The 23797-nt window shown below is 52.2% G+C and overlaps 1 protein-coding gene across 3 annotated transcripts in view; it reads left to right on the forward strand.

Annotated features, from left to right (window-relative positions):
• Positions 1–23797, forward strand: part of BUB1B (BUB1 mitotic checkpoint serine/threonine kinase B) — a 106118-nt gene that overhangs the window by 59404 nt on the left and 22917 nt on the right. For all 3 annotated transcript variants that reach the window (XM_075330873.1, XM_075330872.1, XM_075330874.1), the window contains exons 12-16: positions 216–259; positions 1733–1805; positions 2146–2233; positions 9968–10224; positions 10557–10714. In XM_075330873.1, coding sequence (XP_075186988.1) covers positions 216–259; positions 1733–1805; positions 2146–2233; positions 9968–10224; positions 10557–10714 — 620 coding nt within the window. The remainder of the gene's footprint in view (positions 1–215; positions 260–1732; positions 1806–2145; positions 2234–9967; positions 10225–10556; positions 10715–23797) is intronic.

Below are 23797 nucleotides of genomic sequence, written 5' to 3' on the forward strand. Positions count from 1 at the left end.
ACTGAATGGTGACATGGCCACGCATGTGTCACTGTTTATTATTGTAAAAGTACTAAAAATTGCATTGATCGGACACATTTTGCTATGCCATACACGTCCTTTTAATATCATGTTTATAAGCTTTACTCACACCCTTCATTATTGTTCTGAATTTTTAATAATTTGATTAATTCATTATTATTATTATTTTATTATTTTTATTCATTTTTTTTAAGCGGTGAGATAGTGATGGTGGCTCAGAACAGATTGGCCTCTGTGGGTGAGTGAAAAGCTTCTTAATTCTGTTTTATTTTTAAAAGGTCACGTGCTGATAAAAAAAAAAGCACACTATACATTACATACCTAATATCTGCTTCCATTCTGACAGATTGGAAGTCAGGATGTTCTGACCAAGTGGCCGTGATGTCATCCATCAGCGGCAGCACTGAATACAATCAAAAAACATGGCTGCTCCCTTCCAAAAATGTTTTGTCTGGTATTGACATTAAAGGTCCTGCAAAGATGCAGTAATGTTTCTGTCCTTCTAAACATCCACCTTTTTAAGAGGTTTTCCACTACTAATGCGACAACCCCCCCCCCCTTTCTTTTGTCCTAAAGCTTCCTAACTAACACTTTCCTAATATACTTCTGCTATCTACTCTGCTCCTGTAAGCCAATCTCTAAGAGGCTCTTAAATACCTTTTTTATTGTTGTTGTAGCTTTGATCCTTCTGACTGCACAATGGAATTGTACCAACAGAGCTGGGCATGTCATTGGTGGGGGCAGGGCTGCCTCTCTGTAGTAACAGCAGTCTGGACATGCTCAGTTGGTCCGATTCCAGTCTGCAGTTCAGATCAACAACGACAATAAAAAGTATTTACGAGCCTCTTAAAGATTCGCTTACAGGAGCAGAGTATAAAGCAGAAGTATATTGGGGAAGGGTTAGTTAGGAAAAGTTAGGACAAAAGAAAGAGGGGTCACTTTAGTAGGGAAAAACCTCTTTAAATAATTAGATACCATACTTTTATCTTATTATGTGCCTGCCTATTTGTTGCAGTAAAAGGGAATGTCACTCCCAAAACTTGATTTAAACCATGTAGACCCACTGTGGGGGACCCTATTAAACTGTTAGCTTAAGTATAGATCACACTTCCATTATGCTAAAGAAAATCTATTTTGTTTTTTTATGTAAATGAGGGCTTCTCAGTGCACCCTTTTTATGGCCAAAGGTTCAGTGCTCCATTCTGCGACGTCACTTTGGCTGGCGACCCGCTTCCTTTCTAAGGGGGCGGTTCGTTCGGCGCCACAGCGACGTCACACGGCAGGCGTCCAATAGAAGCGGAGGGGCGGAGATGAGCGGGACGTAATATCCCGCCCACCTCCTTCCTTCTGCATTGCCGGTGGACGCAGGTAAGGAGATGTTTGTCGCTCCTGCGGTGTCACGCACAGCGATGTGTGATGCCGCAGGAACGACGAACAACATCGCACCTGCAGCAGCAACGACATTAAGGAAAAAAGCGACGTTTCAACAATCATCGTTTTTGAACGATTTTGCGCTCGTTGATCGTCGCTCCTTTGTGTTACACGCTGCGATGTCGCTACCGGCGCCGGATGTGTGTCACTAACGACGAGACCCCGACGATATATCGGTAGCGATGTCGCAGCGTGTAAAGCCCCCTTAAGTCCCCTTCTTCTGTGTAGTATGGCACCTAGTTTTGGTGACACATATAATGTAATCTCGATCCTCCCGCAGAATCTTCTTCAGCTCAGCGCTCGGATGTGCCATTCACTATATTTGATGAGACCCATGAAGCAGAGCCGGATATGTAAGTCCTAAATTTGTCTGACGACTTTCTCTTGTAGAATTGCAATATGACAGTTTTAGTATTTAATGAGGGATATGCTTACACTTAAAGAGTTTTATCACTGCTATGATGATATTGACTATAAATGTAGCAGAGCTCTGAATACTGAGCTGTGTATAACCCCCACCCACACCACTGATTGGCAGGTTCCTGTATACATTGGCTGCTTGCTGACAATCAGTGGTGGGCGGGGGGTTACACAGATTAGCTGCCCTTTTTTTCCAAGATTTATATTGATGGTGATGGAATCCTACCTATAATTGCCACTTTCTTATTACTGTCTGTTGTCTGTGTGTATTAGGTCTCAGACTAGCATGCCTCCTCCCAAGCATCGCCCACTGGCACCTGTTACACGAGTGCTTGGTAAACCAGAAGATGCCCGGCGTACAGTAAGTCATTTTTAACCTGTAGAAGGCGGAGATTTTGGTCCTATTGTGCAGAGCTCCACGTCTGGAGAAAATAAAAAGGGTTTATCCTAAAGACTCGATCAGGAGAGAGCTATCCCCTTCTCTACATGTACATCAGACGTTAGTTAAGCTCCATACAGGGCAGATGGTGGCTGTGTTCTACAGCCCGCACCTGCCTCTAACAGCAGGGTTTAAAGCTAGCCAGCTTCAGTTGCTGCTGTTTAACCATTTAGATGCTGCTATCCCTCATTGCCGTGGCACATCATTTCTGGCACTCATTGCCTCCCCTTCATTATAACATGATCTTCACTTGCCCATGAGATCTAATGGCAACCAGAGGCCATGTTGGTGTTACCATAAAGTCCAGCCCATGGCAAGCATTCATAGATCATGATTATTATTATTATATACTGCAATACTAAAGTTTCTTGCATCATCCTTCATTGGGGGACACACAGAAAATGATTTTCTTCGGCGCTCTATTGGGAGACCCAGACGATTGGGTGTATAGCACTGCCTCCGGAGGCCACACAAAGCAATTACACTAAAAAGTGTAAGGCCCCTCCCCTTCTGGCTATACACCCCCAGTGGGATCCCTGGCTCACCAGTTTTCTGCTTTGTGCGAAGGAGGTCAGACATCCACGCATAGCTCCACTGTTTAGTCAGCAGCAGCTGCTGACTATATCGGATGGAAGAAAAGAGGGCCCATATGGGGCCCCCAGCATGCTCCCTTCTTACCCCACTTGTGGTTTGTAAGGTTGAGGTACCCATTGCGGGTACGGAGGCTGGAGCCCACATGCTGTTTTCCTTCCCCATCCCCCTGAGGGGCTCTGAGGAAGTGGGATCTTACCGGCCACCAAGCCCTGAGGCCGGGCTCCATCCACAGACCCATAGAACCTGCTGGATGTGGAGCGGGAGTGCCGTTCAGGGGCAAGGCCCTGCAACTTTCAGGTACTCTGTGTCCCCGTATGGCAGGCCACGCGCACCCCAGGCTTGCTGGGTGTGCTAGTGCGCCGGGGACTGTAGCGCTGTGCGCTGGGCTTATAGTCCCCGCAGATTACTGGGGGACTTTGTGTGTGGATCGCCGCGCCGACCGCCCCTGGAGCGACGGCGCAGCTGCGACTTGTATTGCGCCGGGGTCGCGCCGACCGCGCTTTTACGGCGGCGGCGCTTCTAACTTTAGTCCCCGGCTTTCTGCGGCCTAGCTCCGCTTCGTTAACGCCCCCCACCCTGTCAATCAGGGTAGGGGAGAGACGTTATTCAATCGGCAGCGCCGAGGGCTGGGGCACGATTTACATGCTCCAGCCCTCTCACTGAGCACAGTAGGACACAGGCTTCGCGCTTTTTCTCTGTGCACGCCCTAGGCCCGCCCCCAGGCTTGCAGCTCCCCAGGACGCCGGCAGCCATTATACACATGCAGTCTGGCTGGAGAACGCACGCAGGCTCTGGGGGACCCAGGCGAGCGGTTTCTGGCGACCACACACCCGCGCTCAGCGGGCGGTAAGCAGCACATACGTGCAGCCCCACTAGTGCCACAGTGTTATATTTTTCGCTGTACATAGACACTGCTGTACCAGATATATTTAATACTGCACTGTAAGGTCGCTTCTTGGCTGTACACCCTATATTGCTTGAGGAGACAACAGCATGTCATCCGCAAAACGCAAGGGTGCCAAGGCACGGGCTGTATACACTACTTGTACAGCATGTGGGGCTAATCTACCAGCAGGCTCCAACGACTCTCATTGTGTGCAATGTTCAGTCCCAGTGGCACTTCGTCAGCCAGAGCCTACTGTGGTGGTAGCCCAGGCAGAGACGCCTGTGAACCCTGCCCCAGTGACGGGGACAGAATTTGCAGTCTTTGCTGATAAAATGTCTGTGACTATGACAAAAATCCTGGAAACCTTGCAGTCCAGGCCAGTTGCTCAGACCATAGACACTGCTGTGTCTATGTTCCCCGGTCCCCCTCAGTTGGAACTAATCCGTACTTCAAGGGGGTCCCAGGCATCACAGGCTGAGGGCTCTGACTCCGATGACAGTCCCAGTCCGCCTAAGCGAGCTCGCTGGGAGAGACCCTCCACGTCATCACGTGGATCAGGGTCTCAGCGAGAAGAGTCCCTATATGAGGGTTCAGAGGTGGGTGATCAGGAGTCTTGTCCTGACGCCGCACTCAATTTGGATACGCCAGATGGTGACGCCATGGTAAATGACCTTATAGCGGCCATCAATAGGCTGTTGGATATTTCTCCCCCAGCCCCTTCTGCAGAGGAGGCAGCTGCACAGCAGGAGAAATTCCATTTCCTGTATCCCAAGCGTAAATTGAGTACTTTTCTGGACCACTCTGACTTCAGAGAATCCATCCAGAAACATAATACTTATCCGGACAAGCGTTTTTCTAAACGCCTTAAGGATACACGGTATCCTTTTCCCCCTGACGTGGTTAAACGCTGGACCCAGTGTCCAAAAGTGGACCCTCCAATATCCAGGCTTGCAGCTAGATCCATAGTTGCAGTGGAGGATGGGGCTTCACTTAAAGATCCCAATGACAGACAGATGGACCTTTGGTTGAAATCTGTCTATGAAGCTATTGGCGCGTCGTTTGCTCCAGCATTCGCGGCCGTGTGGGCGCTCCAAGCTATTTCAGCTGGTCTGGCACAGGTGGACTCTCTCATACGTCCAGCAGTGCCGCAAGTGGCGTCCTTAACTACGCAAATGTCTGCGTTTGCGACCTACGCTATCAATGCGGTACTGGACTCTACGAGCCGTACCTCAATGGCATCTGCCAACTCTGTAGTTTTGCGCAGAGCCTTGTGGTTAAAGGAATGGAAAGCAGATTCTGCTTCTAAAAAATGTTTAACCAGCTTGCCATTATCTGGAGACAGACTGTTTGGTGAGCAATTGGCGGAAATCATCAAACAGTCCAAAGGTAAGGACTCCTCCTTACCCCAGCCCAGATCAAGCAAACCTCCACAGAGGAAGTGGCAGTCAAGGTTTCGGTCCTTTCGAGGCTCGGGCAAGCCCCAATTCTCCTCGTCCAAAGGGACTCAGAAAGAGCAAAGGAGCTCTGATTCCTGGCGGGCTCACTCACGCCCCAAGAAAGCAACCGGAGGTACCGCTTCCAAGGCGGCTGCCTCATGACTTTCGGCCGCCTCCCTCCGCATCCTCAGTCGGTGGCAGGCTCTCCCGCTTTTGCGACATTTGGCTGCCACAGGTCAAAGACCGGTGGGTAACAGACATTTTGTCTCACGGGTACAGGATAGAGTTCAGTTCTCGTCCTCCGCCTCGGTTCTTCAGAACTTCCCCACATCCCGACCGAGCAGATGCCCTTCTGCAGGCGGTGAATTCTCTAAGAGCAGAAGGAGTGGTGGTCCCTGTTCCTCTTCAGGAACGAGGTCAAGGTTTTTACTCCAATCTCTTTGTGGTGCCAAAAAAGGACGGCTCATTCCGTCCTGTTCTGGACCTAAAACTGCTCAACAAGCATGTGAACGCCAGGCGGTTCCGGATGGAATCCCTACGCTCAGTCATTGCCTCAATGTCTCAAGGAGATTTCCTAGCATCAATAGACATCAAGGATGCTTATCTCCACGTGCCGGTTGCTACAGAGCACCAACGCTTTCTACGCTTCGTGATAGGAGACGACCATCTTCAGTTCGTAGCTCTGCCATTTGGTCTAGCGACAGCCCCACGGGTGTTCACCAAGATCATGGCGGCAGTGGTAGCAGTCTTGCACTCTCAGGGACACTCTGTGATCCCTTACTTGGACGATCTACTGGTCAAGGCACCCTCTCAAGAGGCATGCCAACTCAGCTTGACTGTTGCACTGGAGACTCTCCAGACGTTCGGGTGGATCATCAACTTCTCAAAGTCAAATCTGTCACCGACCCAATCACTAACGTATCTTGGCATGGAGTTTCATACTCTCTCAGCGATAGTGAAGCTTCCGCTGGACAAGCAGAGGTCACTACAGACTGGGGTGCAGGCTCTCCTTCAAAGTCAGTCGCACTCCTTAAGACGCCTCATGCACTTCCTCGGGAAGATGGTGGCGGCAATGGAAGCGGTTCCGTTTGCGCAGTTTCATCTGCGCCCACTTCAATGGGACATTCTCCGCCAATGGGACGGGAAGTCAACATCCCTGGACAGGAAAGTCTCCCTTTCCCAGACGGCCAAGGACTCTCTGCAGTGGTGGCTTCTTCCCACCTCATTATCACAGGGAAAATCCTTCCTACCCCCATCCTGGGCGGTGGTCACGACAGACGCGAGTCTGTCAGGGTGGGGAGCAGTTTTTCTCCACCACAGGGCTCAGGGTACGTGGACCCAGCAGGAGTCCACCCTTCAGATCAATGTTCTGGAAATCAGAGCAGTGTATCTTGCCCTACTAGCCTTCCAGCAGTGGCTGGAAGGAAGGCAGATCCGAATTCAGTCGGACAACTCCACAGCGGTGGCATACATCAACCACCAAGGGGGGACACGCAGTCGGCAAGCCTTCCAGGAAGTCCGGCGGATTCTGATGTGGGTGGAAGCCACAGCCTCCACCATATCCGCAGTTCACATCCCCGGCGTAGAAAACTGGGAAGCAGACTTCCTCAGTCGCCAGGGCATGGACGCAGGGGAATGGTCCCTTCACCCAGACGTGTTTCAGGAAATCTGTCACCGCTGGGGGGTGCCGGACGTCGACCTAATGGCGTCACGGCACAACAACAAGGTCCCAACCTTCATGGCACGGTCTCGCGATCAAAGAGCGCTGGCGGCAGACGCCCTAGTACAAGATTGGTCGCAGTTCCGGCTCCCTTATGTGTTTCCACCTCTAACACTCTTGCCCAGAGTGCTACGCAAGATCAGATCCGATTGCAGCCGCGTCATACTTGTCGCCCCAGACTGGCCGAGGAGGGCGTGGTACCCGGATCTGTGGCAGCTCACGGTCGGCCAACCGTGGGCACTACCAGACCGACCAGACTTACTGTCCCAAGGGCCGTTTTTCCATCGGAATTCTGCGGCCCTGAACCTGACTGTGTGGCCATTGAGTCCTGGATCCTAGCGTCTTCAGGATTGTCCCAAGGGGTCGTTGCCACCATGAGACAGGCTAGGAAGCCCACGTCCGCTAAGATCTACCACAGAACGTGGAGGATTTTCTTATCCTGGTGCTCTGCTCAGGGAGTGTCTCCCTGGCCATTTGCATTGCCTACCTTTCTTTCTTTCCTGCAATCTGGGTTAGAAAAAGGTTTGTCGCTCGGCTCCCTTAAAGGTCAGGTCTCGGCGCTATCCGTCTTTTTTCAGAGGCGTTTGGCACGCCTTCCTAAGGTGCGCACGTTCCTACAGGGGGTTTGCCATATCGTACCCCCGTACAAGCGGCCGTTAGATCCATGGGATCTGAACAGGGTACTAGTTGCCCTCCAGAAGCCGCCCTTCGAGCCTCTGAGGGAGGTTTCACTTTCTAGACTATCACAGAAAGTGGCTTTTCTGGTAGCGATCACATCTCTTCGGAGAGTGTCTGAGCTGGCAGCACTATCATCCAAGGCTCCCTTCCTGGTCTTCCACCAGGACAAGGTAGTGCTGCGCCCCATTCAGGAGTTTCTCCCGAAGGTGGTATCCTCTTTTCATCTTAATCAGGATATCTCTTTGCCTTCTTTTTGTCCTCATGCAGTTCATCGGTATGAGAAGGATTTACATTTGTTAGATCTGGTGAGAGCACTCAGAATCTACATTTCCCGCACGGCGCCCTTGCGCCGTTCGGATGCACTCTTTGTCCTTGTCGCTGGTAAGCGCAAAGGGTCGCAGGCTTCTAAGGCCACCCTGGCTCGATGGATCAAAGAACCGATTCTTGAAGCCTACCGTTCTGCTGGGCTTCCGGTTCCATCAGGGCTGAAGGCCCATTCTACCAGAGCCGTGGGTGCATCCTGGGCATTACGACACCAGGCTACGGCTCAACAGGTGTGCCAGGCAGCTACCTGGTCGAGTCTGCACACTTTCACCAAACATTATCAGGTGCATACCTATGCTTCGGCGGACGCCAGCCTAGGTAGAAGAGTCCTGCAGGCGGCAGTTGCCTCCCCGTAGGGGAGGGCTGTCTTGCAGCTCTAACATGAGGTATTTCTTTACCCACCCAGGGACAGCTTTTGGACGTCCCAATCGTCTGGGTCTCCCAATAGAGCGCCGAAGAAGAAGGGAATTTTGTTACTTACCGTAAATTCCTTTTCTTCTAGCTCTTATTGGGAGACCCAGCACCCGCCCTGTTGTCCTTCGGGATTTTTGGTTTGTTTGCGGGTACACATGTTGTTCATGTTGAACGGTTTTCAGTTCTCCGATGTTACTCGGAGTGAATTTGTTTAAACCAGTTATTGGCTTTCCTCCTTCTTGCTTTTGCACTAAAACTGGTGAGCCAGTGATCCCACTGGGGGTGTATAACCAGAAGGGGAGGGGCCTTACACTTTTTAGTGTAATTGCTTTGTGTGGCCTCCGGAGGCAGTGCTATACACCCAATCGTCTGGGTCTCCCAATAAGAGCTAGAAGAAAAGGAATTTACGGTAAGTAACAAAATTCCCTTCTTTACAGGGAGTACCCAAAATCCTCTATTTTTAATATAGAATGCAAAAAAAAAAAAAAAAGAGGATTTTGGGTACTCACCATAAAAATCTCTTGTACATACAGCTATGACTGATTTTTTTTTTTTTTTGCATTCTATAATTACAAATCGTCAAAGCTGTACGTACGAGAAAAAGATTTTTATGGTACAGTGAGTACCCAAAATACTCTATTTTTAATATAGAATGCAAAATAAAAAAAAAAAAAAGGATTTTGGGTACTCCCCATAAAAATGTCTTGTACATACAGCTATGACTGATTATTTTTAAAATAGAATGCAAAAAAAATAAACAATCAGTCATAGCTGTATGTACAAGACATTTTTATGGGGAGTACCCAAAATCCTTTTTTTTTTTTTATTTTGCATTCTATATTAAAAATAGAGTATTTTGGGTACTCACTGTACCATAAAAATCTTTTTCTCGTACGTACAGCTTTGACGATTTGTAATTATAGAATGCAAAAAAAAAAAAAAATCAGTCATAGCTGTACGTACGAGATTTTTTATGGTGAGTACCCAAAATCCTCTTTGTTTGCACTCTATAATTACAAATCATCAGTCGTAGTTGTAGCTACGAGAAAAAGATTTTTATGGTACGGTGAGTACCCAAAATGTGTTTTTTTTTGTTTTTTTTTTTTCATTCTATATTACAAATAAACAGTCGCAAGGAGTTTAAAAAGTAACATACAATTGTAACCTCTAAAAGAAAAAAAATACCTGAAAGAGTTTTGCATTGCCGTAGTTCTAGGAATCATGTCACCAGGTTATTTATCCCGCACAGTGACCGCCATAGAAACTAATCCCAAAAATTGACAGAATTGTGTTTATAAAACCATTTCACTCTACCACTTTTGATTTATTCCCCCCCCCCGTGTTTCAGTACATTATATGGTAAATGAATGGTGTCATTCAAAAGTACATCTCGTCCTACAAAAAAAATACCTCCAAAACACAAGTTCTTAGAAAAAGGGAAAAAAAAAATGTGAGCTGGTAGAGACTGCATAGTGATAAAATCTATCAATATATTGTGACTTTAAGAAATCTCATCAGATTTCAGGGCACACTCCCTTTAAGAAACAAGATCTGTTAATTAGTTTTTCTGTATACAGTTTTATTTTATTTTTTTTTTCTCCAAGGACTCCATTGAGGACATTGAACCCCTAAGTGAAGAGGCCATCCTAACTGGTTCCGGCGGAAACAAAACGTTATTTGCGGATCCAGAGGACACGTGTGACTTTATGAGAGCGGCTCAGTTGGCATCCACTCCTTTCCAGAAACCCAAGGATGAGCCGAAACAAGGCAAAACCTCCGATCAGGAGAGGATGCCGCTCAGAGAGAAGATGCCAGTGTCTGAGGAGTCCTACATACAAGTAGTGTGCCCCAAGAAGCTGAGGTACACAATTACATTTAATCTCCCAACCTAGTTTTGTTTAAAAGAAAAAGAAATAGAAAAAAGTACTTTAGTCATCCTCCCCAGGTCCATCCCCTAGTCACAGCCCCAGCTTTTGGTGTCTGTTATTGTCTGCAGCTCCTATGTCACATTGATAGTGCTGTAGCCAATCACTTAGCTCAGCAGCTCTAACAGAATGGGCTCTGTGATTGGCGGACCCGGGGAGGGTGAGTAAAGCACAGTATTTGTTTTTTAAATGGATTGTGTTGATTATGGATTTTCTGGAACTGGAAAAAGTCTTTAAATTTGCGATATTCTAACATTTCTCTTTACAGTCCCATTTTAGAAGCCAGTCAAGAAGACACCCGTTCCTCTGTGTCCTCCGTGTCCTCAGTTTCGGCTGGTTCGTCCAGCTTGCTGAACTCAAAGACGCTGATAAATGAGAAGCCCGAACCTGTGTCCCAGATCTCTGGAGTATACGAACACGCGTTGGGTAAGCCGCATCTATGGAACTAATCCCACTCTGCACTCTACCGGTGCCTGCTGTATTTTACGGCAGCGATCAGAGCTGGGTCTGATTACTGCTGTTTAATAACCTAAATGCATTGGCAATCTCTCTGTGGCATTTAAGGGAAGCAACCGCATCACACAACTGTTGCGGCACCCATTGCCTCCTTTTTTTTTCTATTCCACCACGAGGCGCCAGCAAGCTGCCATGGCAGCCTGGAGGACACCTAAATGCCATTGTTTGTCGTTACATGCCATAGCTTCCCAGGAGACTGTCATTTCTATGCTGTACTGTCGCATTGCAATAAATAGAACAAGTGATCTTAGGTACAAGTTCTCCATAGGAACTAAAAAGTAGAGAGTGCAGAAACCATGGTTTAAAAAAATAAAAATTAAAGTCTGAATCATCCCGGTTTTCCCTGATCAAAAATAAATTGTGGAGGTGGCACTGAGCAATAGCTTGTTCGTTTAAATGTAATAAGAATACCTGTGTATATAAATAATCAAAATGTAGATGTAGTTGCATAATTATCTGTCTGTCTATGTAGCAATTGCACAGACCTATAGTATAATTCAAAGTTGTATAATCATGAAGGAATTAACGGAAGATGATGAAGCCAAAATGTGAAGCTGTAAAAGTGTTATCAGTAATGTTCATATAGAAGGAATGTACGGGAGGGCAGGCAATGTGATGTGAAAAATAGGGGAGTGAAAGCACTCGGTTAGCTACAAGGTTATTCATGCTTACTTACTGTATAATTGGATCTATCGAATTAAACTAGCTCAGTTGGTGATGCTAGCTCAAGGAGAGCATGTCTGTGTGTGCTTTGTCTTATATACATTGATATATATATTGGCACTGATATACAGCTAATACGGCACCGTCTCTGAATATCCCAAACGAGGACTCCATTAGCAGTCTTCAACCAAATTCCTCCCTTGACAAAATATTATTCAGATCTCAGAAAAAGGTGACAAAATCTAAATTTACTTTTATTTCTTTGTCGCTCCATTGGGAGACCCAGACAATTGGGTGTATAGGCTATGCCTCCGGAGGCCGCACAAAGTACTACACTAAAAGTGTAAAGCCCCTCCCCTTCTGCCTATACACCCCCCGTGCTCCCACGGGCTCCTCAGTTTTTTATGCTTTGTGCGAAGGAGGCAGACATGCACGCACAGCTCCACAGATTGGTCAGCAGCAGCTGCTGACTATGTCGGATGGAAGAAAAGAGGGCCCATATAGGGCCCCCAGCATGCTCCCTTCTCACCCCACTCTTGTCGGCGGTGTTGTTAAGGTTGAGGTATCCATTGCGGGTACGGAGGCTGGAGCCCACATGCTGTTTTCCTTCCCCATCCCCCTTAGGGCTCTGGGTGAAGTGGGATCCTATCGGTCTCCAGGCACTGAGACCGTGCTTCATCCACAACTCCTGTGGAGCCTGCTGGATAGGAGCCGGGTATCGTTCAGGGACATGGCCCTGCTACTTGGAGGTACTCTGTGTCCCTGTGGGGACGCGCACAGCAACACTCCAGCATTGCTGGGTGTGCTAGTGCACCGGGGACCGCGGCGCTGACCGGGTTAAATGTGCTATTACACACTCAGCGTCGCTGAGTGTGTTTGTGTATAAGGACTACCGCGCTGACCGCCGCTGCCATGGAAACACTGCGGCACGGCTGGGACTTGTAGTGCGCCGGGGACTTCCGCGCCGGCCGCGCTTATACGGCGGCCGCGCTTATTACTCAAGTCCCCGGCTTTTGCGGCCTAGTCTTTTTTCCTCCCACCCCCAGCCCTGACAGGCAGGGGAAGGGCGGGACGCTGCACAGAACGAGCAGCACTGAGGGCTGGAGCATGCTTTGCATACTCCACCCCCATCACTGTGCACAGTGGGGCACCAGTTCCCGCACTTTCTGGGTCACGCCCACGGCTCCCTCCTCTCCTCAGGACGCCGGCAGCCATTCCTGTCAGCTCCTCGGACGCTGCAGAGGGGGACAAATTCTGGGAGACCCAGGCAGGGACTCTGGTGGCCTCACAACCGCTTTAAGCGGGTGGTAAGCAGCACCTGTGGTGCTAGCCCCATTGTGCAGTAGTGTAACTATACATTATATGTTTATGGTATATACTTTACACTGTATGGTGCACAGTTGATTTCTGGCTATATTCCCTATTGTGTTGCTCAGGGAAGACAATAGCATGGCGCCCACAAAAGGCAGGGGTGCCAAAACACAGGCTTATTATGCTGCCTGCGCCGCATGTACGACCCCGCTACCGGCAGGTTCCACTGACCCTCATTGTGTGCACTGCTCGGCCCCTACTGCACTTGCTCAGCCGGAGCCTCTGCTAAGAGGGGCCCAGGGGGAGCCACCTGCTGACACTGTCCAGGTGACGGGGACGGAGTTTGCAGTCTTTACGGATAAACTCTCTGAGACTATGGCTAAGATACTAGAAGCTTTGCAGTCCAGGCCGGTATCTCAGCACAGGGACACTGTTGAATCATTGTTCCCTGGCCCCCCTCAGTTGGACCAACAATGTCCTCCCGGGGTGTCTCATACATCCCAGGCTGAGGGTTCTGACACGGACCCCAGCCCCAGACCGACTAAGCGACCTCGCTTGGAATTTCCCTCGACATCATCATATTGTTCAGGGTCTCAGCGGGGGGAATCTCTGGTTGATGAAGCGGAGACAGTTGATCAGGATTCTGATCCTGAGGCCGCTCTCAATCTTGATACTCCTGATGGTGACGCCATAGTGAATGATCTTATTGCGTCCATCAATCAAATGCTGGATATTTCTCCCTCAGCTCCTCCGGCAGAGGAGTCGGCTTCTCAGCAGGAGAAATTCCGTTTCAGGTTTCCCAAGCGTACACAGAGTATGTTTCTGGACCACTCTGATTTCAGAGAGGCAGTCCAGAATCACCATGCTTGTCCAGATAAGCGTTTTTCTAAGCGCCTTAAGGATACACGTTATCCCTTTCCCCCTGACGTGGTCAAAGGTTGGACTCAGTGTCCCAAGGTGGATCCTCCAATCTCCAGACTGGCGGCTAGATCCATACTTGCAGTGGAAGATGGGGCTTCACTCAAAGATGCCACTGACAGGCAGATGGAGCTCTGGTTGAAATCCATCTATGAAGCTATCGGCGCGTCTTTTGCCCCAGCTTTCGCAGCCGTATGGGCGCTACAAGCTATCTCAGCAGGTCAAGCGCAAATTGACGCAGCCACACGCACGTCCGCGCCGCAGGTGGCGTCCATAACCACTCAGACGTCGGCATTTGCGTCTTACGCTATTAATGCTATCCTGGACTCTGCGAGCCGTACGGCGGTTGCATCCGCCAATTCGGTGGTACTCCGCAGGGCCTTGTGGCTACGGGAATGGAAGGCAGATTCTGCTTCCAAAAAGCGCTTAACCAGTTTGCCAATTTCTGGCGACCGATTGTTTGGCGAGCGTTTGGATGAAATCATCAAACAGTCCAAGGGAAAGGATACATCCTTACCCCAGCCCAAACCGAACATACCCCAACAGAGGAGGGGGCAGTCGAGGTTTCGGTCCTTTCGGGGCGCGGGCAGGTCCCAATTCTCCTCGTCCAAAAGGCCTCAGAAAGATCAAAGGAACTCTGATTCATGTCGGTCTAAGTCACGTCCTAAAAAGACCACCGGAGGTGCCGCTACCAAAGCGGTTTCCTCATGACTTTCGGCCTCCTCAATCCGCATCCTCGGTCGGTGGCAGGCTCTCCCGCTTTTGCGACACCTGGCTGCCACGGGTAAAAGACCGTTGGGTGAGAAACATTCTGTCTCACGGTTACAAGATAGAGTTCTCCTCTCGTCCCCCGACTCGGTTCTTCAGGTCATCCCCGCCTCCCGAGCGAGCCGAGGCTCTTCTGCAGGCGCTGGGCACTCTGAAGGCAGAAGGAGTGGTGGTCCCTGTTCCTCTTCAGCAACAGGGTCACGGTTTTTACTCCAACCTGTTTGTGGTCCCAAAGAAGGACGGGTCTTTCCGTCCTGTCCTGGACCTGAAACTGCTCAACAAACACGTAAAGACCAGGCGGTTCCGGATGGAATCCCTCCGTCCCGTCATCGCCTCAATGTCCCAAGGAGATTTCCTTGCATCGATCGATATCAAAGATGCTTATCTCCACGTACCGATTGCTCCAGAGCACCAGCGCTTCTTGCGCTTCGCCATAGGAAACGAACACCTGCAGTTCGTGGCACTGCCGTTCGGCCTGTCAACAGCCCCACGGGTTTTCACCAAGGTTATGGCTACTGTAGTAGCGGTCCTCCACTCTCAGGGTCACTCGGTGATCCCTTACTTGGACGATCTGCTGATCAAGGCACCCTCTCTAGAGGCATGCCAACACAGCCTCGACGCTACTCTGGAGACTCTCCAGAGCTTCGGGTGGATCATCAATTTTCCAAAGTCAAATCTGACACCGGCCCAATCGCTGACATATCTTGGCATGGAGTTTCATACCCTCTCAGCGATAGTGAAGCTTCCGCTGATCAAGCAGCGGTCACTACAGAAAGGGGTACAATCTCTCCTTCAAGGTCAGGCACACCCCTTGAGGCGCCTCATGCACTTCCTGGGGAAGATGGTGGCAGCAATGGAGGCAGTCCCTTTCGCGCAGTTTCACCTGCGTCCTCTGCAATGGGACATCCTACGCAAATGGGACAGGAAGCCGACGTCCCTCGACAGGAACGTCTCCCTCTCTCAGGCGACCAAAGCTTCCCTTCGGTGGTGGCTTCTTCCCACTTCATTATCGAAAGGGAAATCCTTCCTACCCCCATCCTGGGAGGTGGTCACGACGGACGCGAGTCTGTCAGGGTGGGGAGCGGTTTTTCTCCACCACAGGGCTCAGGGTACGTGGACCCAGCAAGAGTCCTCACTTCAGATCAATGTTCTGGAAATACGGGCAGTGTATCTTGCCCTGAAAGCGTTCCAGCAGTGGCTGGAAGGCAAGCAGATCCGAATTCAGTCGGACAATTCCACAGCGGTGGCATACATCAACCACCAAGGCGGCACACGCAGTCGGCAAGCCTTCCAGGAAGTCCGGCGGATTTTGATGTGGGTGGAAGCCACGGCCTCCACCATCTCTGCAGTTCACATTCCAGGCGTGGAAAACTGGGAAGCAGATTATCTCAGTCGCCAGGGCATGGACGCAGGGGAATGGTCCCTTCACCCGGACGTGTTTCAGGAGATCTGTTGCCGCTGGGGGGTGCCGGACGTCGACCTCATGGCGTCCCGGCACAACAACAAGGTACCGGCGTTCATGGCACGGTCTCAAGATCCCAGAGCTCTGGCGGCAGACGCCTTAGTTCAGGATTGGTCGCAGTTTCAGCTCCCTTATGTGTTTCCTCCGCTGGCACTGTTGCCCAGAGTGTTACGCAAGATCAGGGCCGACTGCCGCCGCGTCATCCTCGTCGCTCCAGACTGGCCGAGGAGGTCGTGGTACCCGGATCTGTGGCATCTCACGGTCGGCCAACCGTGGGCACTACCAGACCGACCAGACTTGCTATCTCAAGGGCCGTTTTTCCATCTGAATTCTGCGGCCCTCAACCTGACTGTGTGGCCATTGAGTCCTGGATCCTAGCGTCTTCAGGATTATCTCAAGAGGTCATTGCCACTGAGACAGGCTAGGAAACCAACGTCCGCCAAGATCTACCACAGGACGTGGAAAATTTTCCTGTCGTGGTGCTCTGCTCAGGGTTTTTCTCCCTGGCCTTTTGCCTTGCCCACTTTTCTGTCCTTCCTTCAATCTGGACTGGAAAAGGGTTTGTTGCTCGGCTCCCTTAAGGGACAAGTCTCAGCGCTCTCTGTGTTTTTCCAGAAGCGCCTAGCCAGACTTCCACAGGTACGCACGTTCCTGCAGGGGGTTTGTCACATCGTTCCTCCTTACAAGCGGCCGTTAGAACCCTGGGATCTGAACAGGGTGCTGATGGTTCTTCAGAAACCACCATTCGAGCCAATGAGGGATATTTCTCTCTCACGCCTTTCGCAGAAAGTGGTTTTCCTAGTAGCAGTCACTTCTCTTCGGAGAGTGTCTGAGCTAGCAGCGTTGTCATGCAAAGCCCCTTTCCTGGTGTTTCACCAGGACAAGGTGGTTCTGCGTCTGGTTCCGGAATTTCTCCCTAAGGTGGTATCCCCCTTTCTTCAGCGCTCTATTGGGAGACCCAGACGATTGGGGTATAGCTACTGCCCTCCGGAGGCCACACAAAGCACTACACCAAAAAGTGCAAGGCCCCTCCCCTTCTGGCTATACCCCCCGTGGTATCACGGGTTCTTCAGTTTTCAAGCTTTGTGCGAAGGAGGTCAGACATCCACGCATGGCTCCACAGATTTTAGTCAGCAGTAGCTGCTGACTATTTCGGATGGAAGAAAAGAGGGCCCATATAGGGCCCCCAGCATGCTCCCTTCTCACCCGTGGATGGTGTTGTAAGGTTGAGGTACCTATTGCTGGTACAGGGGCTGGAGCCCCACATGCTGTTTTCCTTCCACATCCCCTTGTAGGGCTCTGTGGAAGTGGGATCCTGCCGGCCTCTAAGCTCTGACGCCGGGCTCCATCCACAGACCCATAGCACCTGATGGATACGGAGCAGGAGTACAATCAGGGACAAGGCCCTGCATCATACAGGTACTCTGTGTCCCCGGCAGGCACAGACACACTCCGGGCTGGCTGGGTGTTGTAGTGCGCCGGGGACCGTAACGATTGAGTTGGTGTTCCTGCAGTTTACTGGGGGACTTTTGTGTTGTGGGAACGCAGCGCCGACCCCCACTGGACCGGCGGCGCTGCTGTGACTTGTAGTGCGCCGGGGACACGCCGACCGCGCTTTTACGGCGGCGGCGTTTATAAATCCAGTCCCCGGCTTTTGCGGCCTAGCTCCGCTTCGTTCCCGCCCCCACCCTGTCAATCAGGGTAGGGGAGAGACGCTGTTTCGCAGCAGCGACGAGGGCTGGAGCCTGATTTACATGCTCCAGCCCTCTCACTAGGCACAGAGGGAAGCAGGCTTCCCGCTCTTAGTCAGGAACGCCCAGGGCCCGCCCCCCCTCCTCTCCCAGGACGCCGGCAGCCATTACATGCAGTCTGGCTAGAGGAAGGACGCAAGGCTCTGGGAGACCTGGACTAGGGGGCTTTTGGAGACCACACACCCGCTCTTAAGCGGGCGGTAAGCGGCATTTCAGCTGGCCCCTCTAGTGCCTCAGTGTGCATTGGTGTACTGTGTCACCAGATATATATATTTATTTATTTCTTGCACTGTGAGGTCGCTTCCTGGCTGGATACCCCAGATCGCTCTGAGGAGGCAGCAACATGTCATCCACAAAACGCAAGGCTGCCAAGGCTAGGGCTGTGTACACTGCGTGTGCTGCATGTGGGGCTGCTCTACCAGCAGGTTCCAAAGACCCCCTGTGAGGTAAATCCGGAGATATGACGATAAATCATGATATTCAAGTATGTCAGGAAGCCCTCTCCTGGTGTCACCCCCCTTTCCTTCACACAACTGGTTTAGCAACAAACTCCATGGCCATGTCCTGTGATATGGAAATGAGGTGGTGTGAGGACAATGGACACAGGATGACTCCCTGCCGTCACCCTGTAGTGGGGGCTGCTAGCTAGTTAGCAAGGCTATGGAAATAGCCAGACGGAACGACTCCAGTAAAAAATGGTTCATATCTCGCAAGCCATATTTCCGATAAATATGGCAACCATAAAAATGGTGTGTCCGCATGTGGACGATGCCGGCACACCCTTTTTATGGGAGCAGGACATTGGGAAATGCCCCAGGCGTGATATCAGCCAATGGGGAACTGGCAGACAGGTCATGAGTCCCCTCGTTCTGTAGCTAAATTCATAACTGTCACAATGAGAGCATTGGCGTCCGCCTACGACGCTCCCAGGCAAAGTTATGGCCAATATCCCCTTTGCTGGATAATTCTGATCCATGCAGGGGGAGTGGCAGTGCTTCCCTGTGAGGTCACTAAGGTAGGAGGGGACCTGGATTGCCCAGGTTGATAACCCTACTTCGGCCATTTTCCAGTGTTCTTCTGCTCGGGGGCCTGGTTGGGAAAGACCTGTGAGGGAGTTCCTGGAAACCTGGTCTACAGCGCCCCCCTGTGGCCAGACGCAACAAGGTAACTGCTGGAACTGTGTATGCCTGTTTGTAACCCATGCTTTGATTGTAACTGTACTCTGACATATGTATATTCTGTAGATTCCCTATTGTATATATTGTAGTTCTAGTGTGCTTTAGGCTGATTAAATTATATAATTAATCTTGGGCTGTTCTGTTATCTCGATCTTGAATCCCACGTCTGTGTGTTCGGCTAATAGTTACCGTAAATCGGTTGGTGGCAGCGAATTGTGCCAAGGATTATTGTGGGGAGGCCAGTGAGATTCGGGGAGATTTTATATATTCCGCCCGCGGAGGTCGGGGGAATATATACCTTACTCTCACCGGGGACCCTTCAATAATCGGCATAAGTAGTATAGCGGCCTCCTTGCTTATTGTCGGGCAATTCCATAATTGGCCTGACTATAAGAGGGGCGCTAGAGAGCGCATCACGTGCTCTGTCTGTCGGTCGGGAGGTATAAAGGAGGGGTGACCCCCACTTGTTACCCCCCGATTGTGACGTACTGGTAGCCAGCGCGGGGGATTTCTGAGTGACCCCCCCGGTGGTTTGTGACATATTGGTGGCATAGCGGTGGGATCGAGATAATAGTGTGTGTGAGTGTGAGACCCATACTCCCAGACACTAAAGACTGCCTGCAGCAGCTGTGGCTGCTGGGGTCTTCAGACTAGCTCAACACTAGAGTGTCAGAGTGCAGATACTGTAAGGTGTGTGGAGGCATCAGGTGTCAGTTCTGTGTCAGTGACCAAAAGTCTGCAAGAATGGCTGATGGCACCAGGAGCAGAGCTATGCAACTGGCCAATGCTAAGGCAGGAGCCGAAGAGAGGGAGGACGGTGCTGTGGGCAGTAATGAGGAGGTTGCCCACGAGTCCTCCAGGAGCTCGACGCCAGAAAACCGTTCTGCAGAGGACAGCGCACAAGCTGGCAATTATGGACAAGATGAGGAGCAGCTCACCCAAGGGTCCTCAACGAGCCAGATGCCAGCCCTCCGCTCTGCAATGGACAGTGAATCACCAGGCCCCGCAGCGGGCCGCAGATCACCACGTGCCATTCCACCGAGCCTGGGAGGCTCGGATAGCCTTCTTCAAATGGCTATGGCCCTTCTCCAGGCTGGAGACCAGGAGGGCTACAAGGAACTCCTGGCAGAGCGCAGGGCAGAGCGGCACGCAGAGCGTGAGGCTGCGGAGCGAGAGCGGCAGGCAGCGCGTGAAGAGCGAGAGCGAGAGCGACAGGCAGACCGTGACTACCAGCTGCAGCTAGCTCAGCTCCGGCCCTCATCAGCCACACGTGACCTTCGAGACACCAAACTTCCAAAGGTCCGTGTTGAGGACTTCCCAGTGCTGGAGAAGGATGGAGACTTGGACTCTTTCTTGACTGCTTTTGAACGGACTTGCTTGCAGCACCATCTGGACAAGGACCAGTGGGCCAAATACCTGACCCCCCGTTTAAGGGGTAAGGCCCTGGATGTCCTTGGGGACTTGCCTGCTGAGGCAGATCAGGGCTACGACACCATCAAGCGGGCCCTGATCCAACAGTACAACCTCACTCCAGAGTCCTACCGCAAGAAGTTCCGGAGCCTACAGAAGGGACCAAAGGACTCCTGGGCTGACCACCGGCGGGCACTTGCCCGAGCTGCCGACCACTGGACCCAAGGCCTGCAGCTTTCCACCGGACCGGAGATCCTGGACTTGTTCATCACGGAGCAACTCTTGTGGAACTGCCCTGAGGATCTCCGCCAGTTCATCCGAGACCAGAAGCCAAAGGGGTCCACGGCTACAGCTGCCCTTGCCGATGACTACACCAACAACCGGGCCCCTGAGGCCAGGAGAGCGGCCACCAGCAGCACCTGGAGAGGGGGTAAGATGAACTCTGCGACTGCCCCACCTGCCCCTAGACTGCAGGGGGTGTCCCCCTCAACTCCCCTCTCCAGGCCCGTGGCAGAGCCAAGACGGTGCCACCAGTGCAACCTACCTGGACACTTCAAGGCCATGTGCCCTCAGCGTCCCAAGGCCCCGGCTCCGTCCCCGTCCCAAGGGCCGCCCAAGGTGTATTGTGTGGGTGGGGGTGGTGGTAGGTCCCTGGACAGCTTCCAACCTGTCACCGTCGGCCGGTCTGTGACCATAGGACTGCGAGACAGCGCCTCGGAGGTGACTCTGGTGCGGCCTGAGATGGTGTCCCCCCAAGACTTGATCCCTGGAAAAACCCTCGCTGTCTCCGGGATTGGAGGCACTGACCCGGCGCTGCCTGTTGCTGACATTTATGTGGACTGGGGCGCAGGGCGAGGGGTGAGGGAGGTGGGGGTAACTGATCGGATCCCTGCAAACGTGCTACTTGGGACAGATTTGGGGCAGATAACCTCCCAGTTTGGGCCCCAACCAAGGGCTGAACCTTCAGCCAGTACTGACATGCCTCCGGACAATGTTAATGTGTTATCTATGAATGATGTAAGGGAGGAGGGAGTGAACTCTGATATTTCTGCTTGCATAGACACCATAGACACACACTCAGCTGCAGCTGTGACAGGGGAGGGGGTCAGAGAAAGGTGTGACAATGCCTCTACAAGTAATCAGCCTGTGAGCTGGGATCTGTTGCCCTCTGAAGGGATAAGCAGAGAGCAGGGTGCTGCAGGGGGAGGACCAGTGTGTGGGGTGGGGGCTACCACAGCAAATGTGGGGTCCCCAGAGATTTCACAGCGGGGTTCTGTTGCTGCAGGAGGGGAACAGGCAGGTGAGATTGGGGCCGGTCCAGGAGCGGAAGTGCTCCCAGGTAAGATCTCGGTGCATGGTTCCCCCACAACCGGGGTGTCAGGAAGCCAGGTAGGTCTGCCTGAACCGGCGACTTGGTCAGGAACGGAGGAGGAGCAGGCACGACCCACGGTCGCAGCGGCTGTGGCCGCTGTCACCCGCAGTGGGAGTGCTGGAAGCCAAGGGGCCTCCCGGAGGTCCGATAGCTCTTCCCCTTCTGACCAAGTGGCAGCCGAGTCAGGTGGAGGCCAGGACACAGGTCCCGGGGTACTGACTGAAGATGTGACAGTCTCGTCGATTCTGGCCACATCTAGTCAGGGGTTTCAGGCAGCGTTAGAAGCTGACGACAGCCTGAAAGCTCTTAAGGAGCAGGCGGCACAGCCTCCCTCGGACTCGGACCCGGAGCGAGTGGTCTGGGACCAAGGACGGCTGTACCGGGCCACGGTCCAGCAGGGTTCACCGGAGGCGTGGCCCAGGGACCGACAGTTGGTGGTACCCTATCCGTTCCGGACGGAGTTGTTGCGGATCGCACATGAGATTCCGATGGCCGGACACCTAGGGATCGCTAAGACCAAGGCCAGGTTAAACCAGCATTTCTACTGGCCAAAAATGGGGGCCGATGTGGCTGCCTACTGCCGTTCGTGTGAAACCTGTCAGAGAGTGGGGAAGGCGGGGCCACGCCCCAAAGCCCCACTGGTATCTCTGCCAATCATCGATGAGCCTTTCAGGAGGGTGGCTGTGGATCTGGTCGGCCCGCTGGCCATCCCCAGCAGCTCCGGGAAACGCTTCATACTGACGGTAGTGGACTATGCCACCCGGTACCCAGAAGCAGTGGCCTTGTCGTCCATTCGGGCTGACAAGGTGGCCACCGCATTGCTGGAGATTTTCTCCCGAGTGGGTTTTCCCCAGGAAATGCTCACTGACCGGGGGACCCAATTCATGTCCCAGCTGATGGAGGCCCTCTGTAAGCAAGTCCAGGTGCGACATCTGGTGGCCAGCCCGTACCATCCACAGACTAATGGCCTGTGCGAGCGGTTCAATGGCACCTTAAAGCAGATGCTTAAGATGTTGGTCGACTCCCATGGGCGTGACTGGGAGCGGTATCTCCCACACCTGTTATTTGCTTACCGGGAGGTTCCACAGGCCTCAACAGGATTCTCACCGTTTGAGCTCCTGTACGGGCGACGTGTGCGGGGCCCCCTGGCTCTGGTGAAAGAGGCTTGGGAAGGGGATTTGGCCACCCCTGGAGTGTCGGTTATCGAGTATGTCATGCGCTTCCGGGACAAAATGCAGGCCTTGACGCAACTGGTACACGACAATATGGCTCAAGCCCAGGCCGATCAGAAGTGTTGGTACGACCAGAACGCTTGTGAGAGGACCTACCAAGTGGGTCAAAAGGTGTGGGTACTGGTCCCCGTACCACAGGACAAGCTTCAGGCAGCCTGGGAAGGCCCATACCTCGTGTACCAGCAGCTCAACCCTGTAACGTACCTGGTCACCCTGGACCCTGCCCGTGGAAGGCGGAAGCCCTTCCATGTGAACATGATGAAGGCACATCATGAGCGGGAGGCATGTGCGCTCCCCGTGTGCAACCTGCCCGAGGAGGGAGAAGCGGAAACCCTCTTGGATATGCTAGCCCAGGTTAGGGCAGGCGGATCCATTGAGGATGTGGAGGTTGGCCACCAGCTCTTGGAAGACCAACGGTCCCAGCTGTGGGCCACTCTCCTCCCCTTCCGGGGGTTGTTTACCAACCAGCCCGGAAGGACTGACTTGGCTGTCCATCACGTGGACACTGGGGATCATCCCCCGATCCGGCGTTCAGCATATCGGGTCTCCCTGGAGGTGCAGCAACACATGCGCCAGGAGATTGACGAGATGCTGAAGCTGGGGGTGATCCAGGCATCCAACAGCGCTTGGGCCTCGCCTGTAGTCCTCGTCCCTAAGAAGGACCGAACCACTCGGTTCTGCGTGGACTACAGGGGGCTCAATGCGGTCAAGGTCGCCGATGCGTACCCAATGCCTCGCATCGATGACCTGCTCGATCAGTTGGCCGGGGCTCAGTACCTGACCATCATGGATCTGAGCCGGGGATATTGGCAGATCCCCCTGACTCGCAAGGCCAGGGAACGCTCTGCCTTTATTACCCCATTTGGACTGTACGAGTCCACGGTGATGCCATTCGGGATGAGGAATGCCCCTGCCACTTTCCAGCGGA

This window comes from Anomaloglossus baeobatrachus, chromosome 12, assembly GCF_048569485.1.
Source record: "Anomaloglossus baeobatrachus isolate aAnoBae1 chromosome 12, aAnoBae1.hap1, whole genome shotgun sequence".
Classification (NCBI taxonomy): Eukaryota; Metazoa; Chordata; class Amphibia; order Anura; family Aromobatidae; genus Anomaloglossus; species Anomaloglossus baeobatrachus.